General features: G+C 26.4%; 2 protein-coding genes across 11 annotated transcripts in view; both read left to right on the forward strand.

The window, feature by feature from the left end:
- Positions 1 to 16,174, forward strand: part of LOC126901960 (PDF receptor) — a 172,910-nt gene that overhangs the window by 49,395 nt on the left and 107,341 nt on the right. The gene's annotated exons all lie outside the window — the stretch shown is intronic.
- The window catches only part of LOC126901958 (uncharacterized), a 25,442-nt gene continuing 12,783 nt past the window's right edge, over positions 3,516 to 16,174 (forward strand). The window contains exon 1 of one of the 2 annotated variants that reach the window (XM_050678925.1): positions 3,516 to 3,797. In XM_050678925.1, the coding sequence (XP_050534882.1) occupies positions 3,761 to 3,797 (37 nt within the window). In that variant the 5' untranslated portion in view covers positions 3,516 to 3,760. The remainder of the gene's footprint in view (positions 3,798 to 16,174) is intronic. The other variant, XM_050678924.1, reaches the window with a different exon arrangement.

Consider the following 16,174-nt stretch of genomic DNA (forward strand, 5'->3'; position numbering starts at 1 on the left):
TAATATTTTCATGTCAATTTAGTTTTTTTTTTTACAATATACTGATTTATGTATTTTTATTTTAAAACTTTACGTTTGAAAACATTGCAAGAACAAATTTTATTTAACTATAATACCGTTATTTTTCTAACACTTAATTCATCCTTTTTGTTTAATAAAGTTTAAATAAATTGTTTATTTAAGAATGTACTTCATAGATGTTAATCACGATTTTTCATGGTGTACATATTTTTGATATAAGTATTATATATTATATAAAATTGTATTTAATATAATATATTTATAAATAACATTTTCAATTCTTCAATAGAAAGTTTGATTTATTTTAGAACTATTATAAAAATTTAAAAACATTACAAATAAAAAAATAAATAAAATTTAGTTATAAAAATATGTTATAATATTAAGAAGCAAGGAAAATTAAAAAATATAGTATTACTATATATGTTGTATATTTAATACAATGAAAATCAAAATATTAAAAATTGTACACCTAAAAAAACTTGAACATAGTTATTATTTTAAGAAAAATTGAGTGAATGACGTTAAAAGAATGATTTATATTTATGTATAAATATTTACATGTGAATTATTTATTAAAAACATATTGTTAAATAAAATGAATTAAATTAGAGTTCATTAGATTTATGATTGATAAATAATATTTTTACACGTTAAGTAAACATGTATTAAAAACAATATGTAACCATTTCACCTCCAATTGTAATATTAAAATTATTCAATTCAGTAAAAATTCAATAAAAAGTATATTTTATTGGAAATAGTTACGTAAATTAACTTTTGATAACTATGATAATAGTTTCAACTACTAAGCAATAGTCTATGCTAAATAATGACTGATAATTTTGATTCACCATTCTTTAAACCAATTGAATGTATTTTATTTTTTCTTAATTACAATACAATCATTAAAAATTATTATTTTAAGTTAAAAATCGAAAAAATAATTATTTAGTAGGAGCACAATTTTTAATATTTTGATTTATCATGAAGAGGTATTTTAAATACATATATACATATATTATACATATAATACAACAAATATAGAAATACAATATTTTTTTGATTTACCTTACTTCTTAATATTACATTATATTTTTATAATTAGCTTTTATTTAAATTTTTTTTAATTTTATAATAATTTTAAGTTAAATTAAACACATTATTGAAGGATTGAAAATGTTATTTATAAATATATTAAAATAAAATAGAATTACGTGTAATATTTAATGTTTAAAATGTAAATATTTTGTTATATACATTTTAACAAAAAAACATATTATTTTAAGAGAAATGGGTTGCAAGCATTAATCCTCTGTGTTGATTTAGATTTAGAATATAATAACTTAAAAATAATTCATGTTACAATTTACATGATATTTAATATGGTTCATAAAAATAAATCAAATTTTATTAAATACATTTTTGTGAAAAGATTATTTGTTAAGGAAAATATGTGGGTGGATATAATTTTTAATAAATTATGCCTTACATTTAGCTTATTTCTTTAATACTTCATAATTAAATAGACGGGTATTATTTTTTTTTTTTTAAATATAGTATTTATATTACAATATAATCAAAGGTTATTAACAATTTAGTTAGAATAAACATAGTTATGGTTATAAACAACCATAAAATCAATTAGTGGCTCAAGGCAAGCGAACAACTATAGTAATAAAATTAAATGTTTGCAGTTAGGTGGGCCGGTAAAATAGTACTTTTAGGCAAGTTTCCTGAGGGTGTTTTCGATGAAAATCATGAGTACATGGCAACTAATAATAATGTAATTGGTAGTAAAATAAAACTGAAAAATGTACGTAAACATGGTGAACTCTCTTCAATTTTAGATGATTGCCATGTTTCGAGAACATTTCTTTGTATACTTCAGTAATTCGACAACTCCCACAATATTTCATTAGTATTTTTCAAACCACTACACTTATAATGGTTTAAAATTCAATTTTATTAACATCAAAAGATTCTGCAAAAATATTTATGTGCAAGATTTTTATAAATAATTTCTATATCAGTAACTTTATTTGTAAGCTTAACTTGTGAATTTTATTATAATTTAATGAATAGAATTTACAGTCTTATATTTGCAGAACCTTGAGTTAAGAAAATTATTCAGTTTATGTATAACATTGATAAAGTACTTAATAACTGATTACCTAAAAGGCCGTGCCTAAAAACTGGAATGCGGGATTATTGTAGAATACTATTCACAGATTTAAATCATTTTTTGTAGATACTTTACAAGTAACAAAACAAACATGAATATTTTATGGACGATTTTATGATTATTCGTACATACAAAAATGTTCAATGTTCATTTCTTTTATCAAATATAAATTTACGTGATAAATTTGACCTAATCAAAATGAACTAAACAAATTAAATAATTTTAAAATGTAAAAATAAGATTTTTAATTGCCTATAAATGTTTTACATTAATAACATTTTCCTTTAAATAATGTTTTTAAAACATTAATTTTTTTAAATTGCTATTTGGTTAAAATACTCTAATAAAAAGCAGTACATTTACTTAGAGTATTTTAAAGCATCGTTACCTCGGTTTATATTATATTTCACATTTCGTGAATAATTAAAAAAAAGAAACAATGAATTTTTTATAACTTAAATTTATAAACTTTAATATAGTTAGACAATTGCCAAATCAAAAAGGTTTGTTTTAGTTATTAAATTTAGTATTGTCTAATAATAATGGTACTATTCATTATTATAACAATAACATTAATATAGATGACCTTTTTCGAGATGCGACAATCAAATTGTCAAAGTATAGTATAGCAGTTTAAAAAAAAGTATTAGTTTTAATTAGCTAAACGAACGTAAACTAGACCAGACCAAACTTGAATTTCGTTTTAATAAAAAAGTGAATTAATTAGATGTTATTATTAAAATGTTGACAAATTTTTTATTTGAATTTTTTCCTATTTACTCGTGAACTTAATAAGTTTACGATACTTAACATACTGAAACCGAATAAAATTACGATTAGAAAATATAAGTATAATATAGTTTCGCTGTAAAATGTTTATACAGCCCGTAATGGTTTTTTGGTGATTTGCAACTAACTAAAAAATGACTGACAACGTTTATATTGTGAAAGTTTAACTTTGTCACATAAGCGTAGAGTTAATTTACAGAAAGACTAGGGCGAGGGGAAAGCAACGTGAGTACTACTGATACAATTATTTTTGAAAAACGTTGTGTAACGGTTCGAACGGGGGGGTTGTGGGTCATGCGACTTAGGACGACGACCGCCGAACGCTGTCGATCTGCCACACCGCGCCGTTTGAGAAGCCGCCAAGCCCGCCTACCGCAAGTCTTTCGGAAAACAAATCAGGCCAAGTCATTTGTTTTTTGGGTCCGATGAAGGACCAAAATCAGACTAAAATCGTCATTAATTAATATTAGTAAGTGATTATAAAAACTCATAAGGTGACACAATTGATTAACGAATGTGGGCCATTGGTTTTGCCCGGATTTTTGGGCACCGGTTGCCGAGCAACATCTCACCTGTAATAGCCGTTGCTAGGGAGACCAGGAGCCCCGGCGGGGCCATCTGTTGCACAAGTAGAGTTCGGGGTGTACCATGACCAAAGTCGCTGCAAAACATTGATGTAGACTACCGGAGCACGCTTGTCGCCTATTTATAGTACATACGCCGCCGCCGCACGCTTATGTAACCGCCGTCCGGTGTCTTCCCATCATGCAGCAGAGTTACAATGGCACGCGGTACGGCCAAGGTAAGCGCAACAATTTTTATTCATCGGTAAAAATACAACATTGTTACATCACATTTTATAGTATTTTTTTTTCTCGAATTTTGTTGCACAGATTAAAATTAAACATTTTTTAAAAATTACAAACGTTTTTCGTCAAACGTTCATTTTATCTAAAAATTATGTAACGACCCAAAAATAAACTTTCTGGAACACATATTAATAAGCTATTGAGTTGCGTCATTCCCGTTACAAAATACAAATTCTGAAAATTAGTAGAATTAATCATTTATTATTCCTGTACATTATTAAACTAGTAAACAAAAAAATGGCACCGTTATCATTAAAGGATTTTTTTGTGAAATTAAATACGAAAAAAAGGCGGATTGTCTTGAAAATTCTATGAATATTTTAGCAGTCGTGACACTTGTAGGTACTCAATTTGTAGATGTTTCAACTCGCTAGAACTATTTGTCTTGTAATTCATTCGGTCGAACCCGCTTTATTTTCGTGTCATGTTGTGCGTTTTAAATAAAAGTGACATAGACAAAATCATTCTAATAAATTAAACAAGTCGAATGTATTCATTACTATACGATGGAGACATTTACTTGAATAGAGATAAAAACTGAAAAAGTGTGCATTATAGGAAAATGTGATGTTTTCATATATTAAAACAATCGAGAATTACAAAACTTATATTACTTAAACATTATTATTTTTAATAGTAAACTGCTGAAAAACAAAAATAAACTTTGATTTTTACTTAAAAATTGTTTGCCGAAAAAATATGTTTCATATATATACAGACACTTAAAATACAAGCAACACAGCTGGATCTTTTTGAAACTGATATAAATTTAGGGTTGGACTAAAAATAATACACGAAATCTTATAAAGCTTGATTATCTCGAAATTAAAATAATATCACCTAGAATGTTAAAAAATGTTTTATGTATATTTTATATTTTATATTGACAAGAAAATAAAATAATTGCCAATGAAAAACAACGTATAAATCAATTGAATTATTATAGTGTGTTGATTATTATAATATTCCATCATTATGGAAAAGAATCGATTTAATTAAATCCAACCGTTAATTTTGAACGATAGCGATTAACGAAAATCATTTCATAATAATATTTCATAGTGATTATGATAACCAACGTATTGTGCGTGTTTTACACGTGCCAACAATTTCAGTTTAGATGTCAAAATAAAATTAACAGCATTTGAAATAACTCGCTGTCTATGTCTTAACTGATTCATTTATTTAACATAAAATCAATGCTAACATTTATTAATAAACTTAAGTAATAAATATGACTAAATTGTGATGTAATAATAAACGTTGCAATTTACATTATTTATTGCAATTAAAAAAATTGTTTAAGTAAAAGTTTTAAAAAAATAATCTTAAAACAAATTAGTTTTGGGCGGATCTTAAGATATATTTTGTTTCGTTCAACTTAGAGAGAGCTAATTAATTACTAGCTCATTCACATTTGCTCGAGTGAACTAATCCTCGTTTAATTATAAAAATGTTAATTTAAAAGTTAAAATTAACTTAAACAGTGTTCTGTCACGGCTTACCGGAGAGTTCTGACGTGTTCACAAAATAATTAAATTACACTTGTTTTCCATTGTGTACCGTTCAAAACAACATTGAGAAACATATGATTAAAATAAATATAAAAATTAACTTTTATCCATCATAGTGTTGCCCATGAAATAATAATATATCCCTTGTGATTTAGACCGGTATGTACAAATACAGCATAGATAATGGTTCAAAAGCATGTGGTAAGAGAATTTTTGATTTTTTTTTATCAACATAGTATCAACTATAAAATATAACGGAAATTCTATCGTCGTTAATATTATCTCCTTATATAAACTAAACCGCGGAATTATATAAACCCGACACTTGTGAATTTGTACGACTACTTTATATTGATGAAACATGACAAATATTCCTTTTGTATTTTAAATTGTTTTTAAGCTCTCTAAAGGCAATAACAGATTTAATTGTTGCAAAAAAAAAGTGGAGAGTTCGTTTATGTTTACCTTACCAAATGTTCGCGATAATCAAATTACTTTTACTTTAACTGAACAAAAACGGGCAAATGAAATTTATTAGGGACACCTCGCATAAACATATATAATTAGTCGTATATCATTAGCATGGACAAGACGAGGGTAAGTGATTATTCAAACGATACTAATGAATTCAATGAATACACCTCATTTCTTGTATATTCATTTAAATATAAATAGCTAAAAACTTTGCTTTCAACTCGAAAAACCAATAACGGAACAAACTCACGTAGGCATTCAAATTCATAAATTTATAATTTATGTGTGTAAGGAAAACGATAAACGAGGTTAACAACAGTATTTGGTTGAAAAAAAAAATAATTCATGGGTCGAGTATAAAAAAGAACGTCTAAGAAGAATCCCCGTAAGTTCGAAAATGAATGTCAGAACGTGCGTACTCATCTGTAAGGCAATTTTTTTTATTCACATACATGAACGCCGATATTACTGACATAAAAAATATATATAAGGGCGAGGGGGAGAGAATGGAGATTAAAAAACCCGTTTTGAGTCAAATACAGACATCGTCGTTACGAAACTCTACCCTTACCTGTATAAATATACGCCATGTAAGCGATACGACATAAAAAATTATAACCTGTCTATATATCAACTAACATAATATTGCTGCCGTATGTTTTATTAAGAAAAAAATCCAACACATTTTTTTATAATATGAATATAGTATTATACTTTGTACAACATACAATCATTACGCACTGTGTAAAAAATGGTTTAATTAAATATGTAAATTTATTTATTTAGTGACTTTTATGTTTATTCAATATTTTTTTTAATCAAAAAATTATAAAAGATATATGAATTTAAGAACATTAGTTTGAAATATTAAAGAGGGTATAAAATGCGAAAAGATAAAAGCTACAAATTCTATTACTATTGTAGCCCAAAAGACATGATAAGGGTCGGTTATTTTTTCCTATATTGAAATACAATTGTTTTTTTATACCATTTTAAAGGCGTATGCTTCCTTTTGTAACCATGCAATTTATTATTTTTTAATTAGTATAAAAGGCTAATAAAGAACAAATAGTACACTGAAAGAATGCTAAATGTATTATAAAAATAAATGGATGAAAATTGAAAATTATTTTAGTGGAAAAAACTAAACATTTTCTCCGTAATGGATCTCTTGCGTACACGTAAACTAAGTAATATTCAAAAAAATAAACCAAGAAAAGGCGCTAGCAAATCATAACAAAACGCTAAACTAAATTATTATCACCTTTTATAATAACGAAATAATTTTTTTTTCTAAGTGTCACGGCCATAAGCATAAAACTTAAGTAATTATTCTGTCGACTCAAATTGCTCTTTATCTCAATACTGATATACTTTCATGAAATAAATATGTTGGCTATCAAGTATTGTTTTTTTACCATGTGTTTTCACTTTTACAACTTTATACATTTTTTACAAGTTTTATTTTCACTTATTCAAAAATTTACTCGTGTACTTTTTTAATATACATAAGAATATAGTCACTGCACAAGACGTGCGATTATTTTTTTAAGGTAATGTTTTTCAGCTATACTCGTACAACAAGCGCAATTTTATAATATAAAAGTTTGAATTTCAACTTTAAGTGATTTTTTACTTGTACCATGACACATAAAAAATGAAATGACAGTCTGATATTATTACAAAAGAAACTATAAAAATTGCCAAATAAACGGGTTTTTTATGAGTGTTTCGAGTTCAATTTAAAAATAATGTAACTTTTTAAAAACTACAATGATCGATAAAAGTTATTCTCGGATACTTTTTAGATATTCTTCATTCAAATTCTTATTTCAAAGTTATGGAAAATATTATATTAGAGTATAAAAGTCAAGCGCCTAAAAATAAACACGAAAAATAACAAAGCTTTTTATTTTCACATTATCAATCACTATTTTTATAAGAATTATCTTTCTCTGTAGTATACTTTTGAAGTAAACCAATTTTTGAAAGTTTAAATAAAACAAAATGTATTTTTTTCATAAAATGTTTTTTCTTTTTTGAAAATAAAATTGATTCTATGTGTATTAGATGAGTTTTTAATTTTTAAAACAGTTTAATATATTAACGAAGTAGCAATAGTAGGGCTTGGCGGTAATAAAAAATTATTGTTCGACTTGTCTCTGGAACGATATTCGAATTTTTTTCGTAAGATAACCGTATGACATATTGTATTATTAACTTTAAAGATAGTTTTCTGTTGTTAAAGAACTATTTAGATGCTAATAAATTAAAACAATATAATTTAGAAATAAAAATAGCATGGCTCACTAAAAAAACCTTTTAGTAGTAAACCAGACCTTAAAATAATTAAATAAAATGCAAATTTGCTTTAAAATTAAATTTACAAGTTGAATAAATAAATAAATTTAATGTTATCGACATGCCAATGAAACAATTACTTTTTCTTCTAAATATTAAGCTTTAAATTCTTTTACACAATAGTTACGGATCATTTAGTAAAAAATTGCAACTGCTTTTATTCACATTACAGTTGGAAACTCAATTTATCATCCGCTGTACATTACATTATAAATTTCAAAATGAAGTAATAAAAATATCAGCCCTCGTTATTTTCCATTAACTCTCCCGTAAAAAATAACAATTTTATTACCCACGTATTAAGATAACTAACTGTACTGTAAAAATTTAGCATAGTTAATAGTTGAAATGTATCCGAAATGTAATTACTCGTAGAAATTAAATTCAGGTAAATTTACAATGACGATGAAGAATACGAATTTATATTATAACAAAAATACTGTTGTACACTTTTTTTAAGCTAAGTAATAAGATAGTAAAACAATACTATCATGAGAATAAAAGTGTGAAAATATTGTGAAGAGACATTGCCTGTTTAGTAAATTTCAATCATTATTCTAGTTTTTTCCATAAAATAATAAATTGTTATGCAAATAACTGCGAAGCATTTTATAAGCAGCTGAGTTTTATTTTCAATGGAACTGAAAAACAAATCTGTATTTTACCCTGTTTGAAAATTTGTCTACATCAAAAGTTTGCACCCTTGTGATCTGTAGTCCATTAATTGATGTCGCGTGCAATAGACACGTCCTTTCGGTAAGTGCTTTGTCTGTACTTATGCAAAACTATTTTTTCTTACAGCAATTAACCATGGATTACCGGGTTACTGTTTCCATTAGGTAAATTATATCACATTTATACCCCTTGGATTTATCTGTTGTGATTACAAATTAAAATGCTGGTCATCAAGATAATAGAANGTGATTACAACTTAAAATGCTGGTCATCAAGATAATAGAAACAAGGACTAGAAAACGTTATTTGAAAGCTTTAAATGAGCTTAACTGAATAAAATATTATCTACTTACGTGACACTTTGGTTTTATTTTACACAGACTTGTGTGCGACTAAATAAATCAGCCGCTAATCAACTTGTTTTTTCTTTTATTTCTTAAAGAGAGAATACAAAAGCCGGTAACCTGCACTTCATTATTTTTGTTTACGACTTTAAAATTGAAAAAGTTAACTATATTGTTATTTACCAATTTTTTAGAAATTAAAATTATGTAGGACAAATATGGTTTCAATTAAAACCATTAAATTGATAAATTATGAATTTATCTGAAAGTAAATTAACATACAACTCAATTACTTAACCCTAAATTTATAAAATCGATTAAAAATACCCCTGTGGGTACATAGTTCCTAAGAGACCATTAAAACATCTTTTGAAAAAGTTTTACAGCTATTAACATAATTAACCTACAAATTTTAAAACTATGGGCTTTAAATTTTTCAGCCTTCATTTAATATCTCTATCACAATATTAATTAAAAGTTAAATATTATGTCAATAATCTGTATAGTGTACGAATTGCACTGAATTTTTTTCCTTCAATTTAATATCTGCAAAATGAATTAAAATCTGCGTTAAATATCTGAAATTTTTAAATTAATAATTAATATACATAAATTAGTTTTAGCTCTAAATAACAATAAAACATTTGACAATTGATCAAAGACATTTTTGAAAGTGTTACTTACAAAGCCATTTTTATTTATTTAATAAACGTTTCATGTGTTATATTAACATTTTAAAACTCATGTTAAATTTAATAAGTAAAAACTTGTACAAATTAAACGCAAACAATTTTTCGATTATTGAACCACTTTTATTTTTGTGCAACAAGATGATTTTTAAAAATGAATATTAATGTATACATAATTTAAAAAATATTAGTATTTTTTTCACGACTTTAGCTACTTATAAATTTTACTACATAAATATTCAACCCGTGATTTTAATTTCAAACCATTTCTGGTTTCTGATTNTATTCAACCCGTGATTTTAATTTCAAATCATTTCTGGTTTCTGATTAATTCTATTATATATTTCAGTTTAGTAGAGTAACATTTTTTTTTTCATTATATTTTCGGTTAACGTTTTAGTTTTTTTCGTCCATTCATTTCCTTTTCACTGGTTTAGAACATAAAAAATATTGCAAACTTTTTAAATGCTTTCCTAATTAAACTTTCGATATTGTATGGTTAACTAAATCAGCGGTGAAGTATATCTCATTAATATAATTTAATAAAATTGTAATTTTTCCTTCGGTGTAATTAATAACCAAAAAGTCAATATCCCCTCAAGAGTAAATAATTCATAAATAAAATCAACCCATTTACAATATTTGCTGTAACACTAATAACGCCATTCGTTTTCGATTAAACAAAATCGATCAAACGTTTCAGGTAGTTATTTATTTTATTTTTTTATGTGCGTCAAAGTAGCGAAATTGCCTATTCATGTTGCCGTGCAATCTTCGTTAACTGTAGCGCGTATGTTCATAAAATTCTGAAATATAATAATATCGCATTTACGGTGCACATAAACAAACGGCTTAGAGTGTATTGTTTGTTAAACAAAATGTTCACTATAAAGTATGATACGAGGTAATATCGTAATAAATAACACAGAATCTATGTAAAAACTTGACAACTATTGAAAAACAATACAAGTATGAAATATAAAAATATTTTTGTCATAACCTAGACGATAGACCATTTCAGAAGAAAATTGGATAGCGTACACATTTAAAGCACTTTAAATGTTCATGTTTATTATTTCAAATTTAATTTAAACATCTGTCTAGTAATATTTGAATAAATCGGCGTACAACCAAAACCAACATTATAATCCTCATGAATACTTTATTTTACTATAACGTTTCTTTCGGCAAAGCGGTCAAATATATATCTATATATATATAGATACTAACCCATTGTTTTACCAAATTACAAGCGTATATTAAATATTTTTGTTGGAAAAAACCGCTTTTATGTAGTACAAAGAATAATATTGATGGGCGTGATAGTATGGTTATTTTATTGTTTCATGAGTTGACAACGGTAAGTTATGCTTTTATTAAAAATATTTTTAGTGAAGTGTGCGTTGAATATTCACAAAGTGGTGACACCCGGTTTAAATTTTATGTAAACTAAATTAGCATTATGGATTTTACTTTCATGTACTAGTGTACACAATGTTTTTAAAAAATTTTGCTGAATTATTTATCGCACAACACTTGTGCGAACTTTTTGTAAATGTTTAAAAACAACCAGTGGAAATAGTGGCAAAATATACGCATCTAAACTTTATTGTTGAATCCTTTTCAAACGTACTTTAGTGTTCAAAGTTTCGAAAAATTATTTTAACTGGATGTCACCTGAGGTACTAATAAAACATTTACATTGTCCATAGACAAAACGTAAAGTCTTTAAACTATTTCAAAAACTTTTTTTTTTTTTTTAAATATAAATTTAAAAGTAAATTGTAAAAGTTTTCCAAAAATACAATAAAAATATAATCAATAAAAACGGCACTAGTGTCATTTTGTAGTTCAATCTTCCATTTATATTCTTCTCTTAACAAATATTTTATCTTGAATATACATTGTTCAATTTCAACTAGATACATTAATTTACCATAATAGCGTTTGTGGTGGTTGAAATTCGACCACGATATTTCCTTTGCAAACATAAACATGTACATTGTAGCTGTCCTCTGTAGTCTTAACCATAAATTTTTTTCTAAAATGTCGAGAAAACAATGTAGGTAGTATATTTTTTTTCTCCCAGCTTCTCACACAAGCCTCCCTCGAGTGCTTAGTACAACACGAAAACAAACCTTTTTTTTTATAACAAAACATGGCACTAAAGAATTATCTCTCCAGGCGGGTTAGAAACATTTCCAGTGTGCCTTGCTTGACGTAACGACGCTGATTAGAAAATATTTTATGATTAATGGTTTGCGGTTTTTAGTAAAACTCTCTTGTTGTTTAACCGATGATTAATTATTATTGTTATTAATATCGACTAAGTATATCTCATCGTTTGATTATTCTATCATCAACTATGACGGAAACATATCCTTGGATGCTATACTATCTATCTATTAACGCGTTACTCATCTCGGTTGATCGAATTTAATCTATTAATTATAGAAAGACAATGTGAGTAGGTAAAATATATTGTTTGAAATGCGACCTTGAAATGATATCATTGGTTTAAATAGTAATTTTTGAAATATTTTACGGCTAAATATCATAAATTAAAGTTTAACTATTCTTTTTTGCTGATATTTCCTAGAAATGTTAATTTAACTTAACGGTTTTTATTAATTTTTCTTTTCTCAAACGAATAAATATAAAATTAATAAATTTATTAATATGATATATACACAAGATAATTAGGACACCATAAAAATTTTAATTAACGAGCAAATTAAACCTTATACGGTATATGTTAATAACAACGCTATGAGCGATATTATTTTTATTTAACTTATTAATAATGTATTTAAAAAAAGTATTGTAATCGAAATTGATAACGTGTATATATTCAAGTTTAAATGTCTATTCGATTGATTAAAAATAGTAATATATTAGATAAGTTTCCGATACTTTTTTTGTCTCGTGGTAAAGTTGTCTCCACTTCATATGTCCAAAGTTCAGTTATATTTCTTTAGGATTTATATTCATAAAATATATAGATTTTGAACTTGTAATTGTAACACACTTTATATTTATAAAATTTGCATTTGTTTGTTAAATCCTAAGTTAAACTTTTCTACAATTAAACAGACAGATGGGCGGAAAGGATTTAAATCTATNTCTACAATTAGACAAACAGATGGGCGGAAAGGATTTAAATCTATAGAAAATCATAAAAAATGTATATTATTTCTATTTCAAGTAGTATTACCATGTAAACAACTACTTAAATTATTTTCATGTTTTTTACAACTGGAACTGAACCCGAGAAATTACATTTCCTTTATATAAGATTGAAACCAGTAAGCGTATTTGCTGGAATTAATTTGTTCCCAACTTCCAACTCTGGCCTAAGTAAGTTAATTATAACAAACAAAAGTTAACACGGTATGACAAAATGAAGTTCAATTTATTAATAACTATTCGAAAGTTAGCGTTTACGTTTTGCTTTTGCTACGGCTTCGTATTGTCATGACTTCTTGTTAATATACAAATACAATAATAATATGGGCATAGCTCATAGTCGTCGCAAGTTCTCGGTAGTCTTTATAATGTCATAACAAGTTTGGAAAGTTGTGCTCGATTAGTCCTTTGGAAACACTGTTTGTCTTGTTAACTCTGCAGCGAATCTTTGGAAGAGTTTTACGTCCCAAAAGGTTGATTAAACACAGATTAAGCCAACGGAAAATATTAGTTGACCAAATCAAATTTTGGGCTTACAAAATAGAATCTTTCTTGTTAAAATGCACATTGTATTTTTGTTGAATAATAACAACATTAAAAATCACATAAAAATATTTTATTCATTTCAAAATTTACATTATAATGTAGCGACTTGCTTTTAAATTTATCTGCTGATTTTTTTCCGCATAAATGTATTATAATCTTCTAACGAAAGAAAATTCTTTGCATAATAACTCGACTGAAGTTTTCCATAAGCACATAGATGCACAAATAATATAACATACTTCATACTTACTTCTAATGCTGTTCGTAGCAAAACTGAATTCAAAATGTTATTGAAAGAAATATTTCAATACTTATTTATTTATATAATACCTGTTGAAGTTTTGTTGATGTAAAAAATGATTTTTTTTTTACTGCAAGTTTGTACAAACTCTAACAAGACAAAGTGTTATTGAATATTTTTAACGCCATGAAACCTTTATAATATTTATTTTCTACCTACGTAAACAGTTGGTGGGTATAAGTAAAATCTATTTATATGGCAAATTGATTCGGAATCCGCTATAGACGCCTGCGATAAGCCTTTAGGTTTCTATTATAAGCGTCATATTTTTTTTACGACCGTAGATTTTTTTCACAGCATTATAATTTATTATCATTGTATTGTGTTGTATGTTTCATAACGTTATCGTTACCTAATATGATTCGCTGCAGAAGCTTCACTAGAGCATATCTTTATTACCCACGAATATTATTTTAAGACGAACTACAAGTTTCGACCAAGCGGATGACATTTTCTTGCTCACGACATAAAAATGCACACAGCTTATTACGCTACAACAGGGTGAACGATAAATTTTTAATGAAAGCCATCAGTTTGAAAGGATAAGGATTTAGTTAAAACTTGTGCTCTAGATGTTCAAACTGTTTGGTTTAATCTCATAACATATATGAAACAGCATAATATGAATACATTCTTAGCATATTAGCACAACAAACGTACTAAATGTCATTCCTCGCAATTAAATTTCCAAACAATTTATATCGTATGCATTAAATACAAAACGATGCAGATTAACTTTAAGTTTCTTGACTGAGAATTTTTAATAAGTTTTCAACTAATTTTTTTTAAATTCTTTATTCATTTCCACTGTAATTTTTTAATAGTTTGAATAGAATTATTTAATCCGATTTTTTTATCTAACATCTTTAGGTTAAATTGCCAGATTAAATAGGACATTTTAAAAACTATAAAGTATTCACGCGTTTAAATTGAATTGTTGGATAGTAAAATAATAGCGGAAATTAAGACTTGTTTGTGGTTACTTCAGTGAGATTATAACGAATTAATTAAAAAACTAATTATTGTCACAGGGATTTAAAATAAAAGAAACGAATGAAAAATTCTCTTGTACAATTTTATTTTCAATTAAGTTTAAAAATGTATCATTTTAATGTATTCTGAGCGAGTAATATGCCACGACGTTGTAAAATGAATAAAATAGATTTATATAAGTATTATTTAAAGGGACGTACAAGCTCAGCTTTATAAATTTACTCTTATAAACCGTATCAATAGTTTTATCCTGATTATACTATGACATTTTGTAAAATTGTTTCCGACAAGGGCTTTAGTTTATTACAGGATCGATGGGCAATGACATTACCTAAAAAAGTCGTTTTCCTCGCGTTTAAATATACGCTGGTGTTGATAGTATACCTATTCCCTTTATAGCTGGCGATTTGTCAACCTGGATTGACTTTTCCAATCCTTTATTTACTTCCACCTCGATATAGGTCACACACAGGTTGCCGCGGGAAGTGCACTAGATCCCTAAGACTTATCATAATATTATTAAGTTAATAAAATTGAATTAAACCGGAAAATTCATTCTAGGTAAACACAGTTTACAGCAAACAAACATTGAAAAATATTTTCGTAAGAGTAACTGTAACAAAGCAAATAGTAAACTATTTTCATTTTTTGTTGAGGTCGTCATTGTGAGCCAACATAATCGTCAATTAATTCACTGAGCAACCTATTATTAAACATAATTATTTTTACCATAGGGTTTTTGAGAGTATTGATTTTAACTGTTACGCTGTGTATATTTGAATAAGGTTGACGGCTTAATAATTGAAACTCTAGAATCGGGTCATTTCTCATTATGTTACACCATACGAGTAATATATTATATATGCAAGCGGTCTTTCGACAGCACTCTGTTAATATTCATTAATTAGTCATGAAAGTTTTTTAAAACCTATACAACAACCATAAATTATACATAATTAAAGTTAATCACACAGTTAACCACCAAAAAACATTTAACGATTAATACTACAGTGAAACGTGAACATAAGTTTAAAAATAAATCAATCTAATACTAATTCAAGGCATGCGAATACACTTATTTCACAATTTGCTCTTTTATATATTTTTACCGTAGCAATTAGTTGACAATGCCAGATCAATTCAAACAATGAATAATAACGATCAACGATATTTTTTCAATATATCTGACGCTCCGTTATGCATCATTTAATTGAAACGTGTATGGTG

The sequence above is a fragment of the Daktulosphaira vitifoliae genome, unplaced genomic scaffold (assembly GCF_025091365.1).
Source record: "Daktulosphaira vitifoliae isolate Bord-2020 unplaced genomic scaffold, ASM2509136v1 Scaffold_3, whole genome shotgun sequence".
Taxonomy (NCBI): Eukaryota; Metazoa; Arthropoda; class Insecta; order Hemiptera; family Phylloxeridae; genus Daktulosphaira; species Daktulosphaira vitifoliae.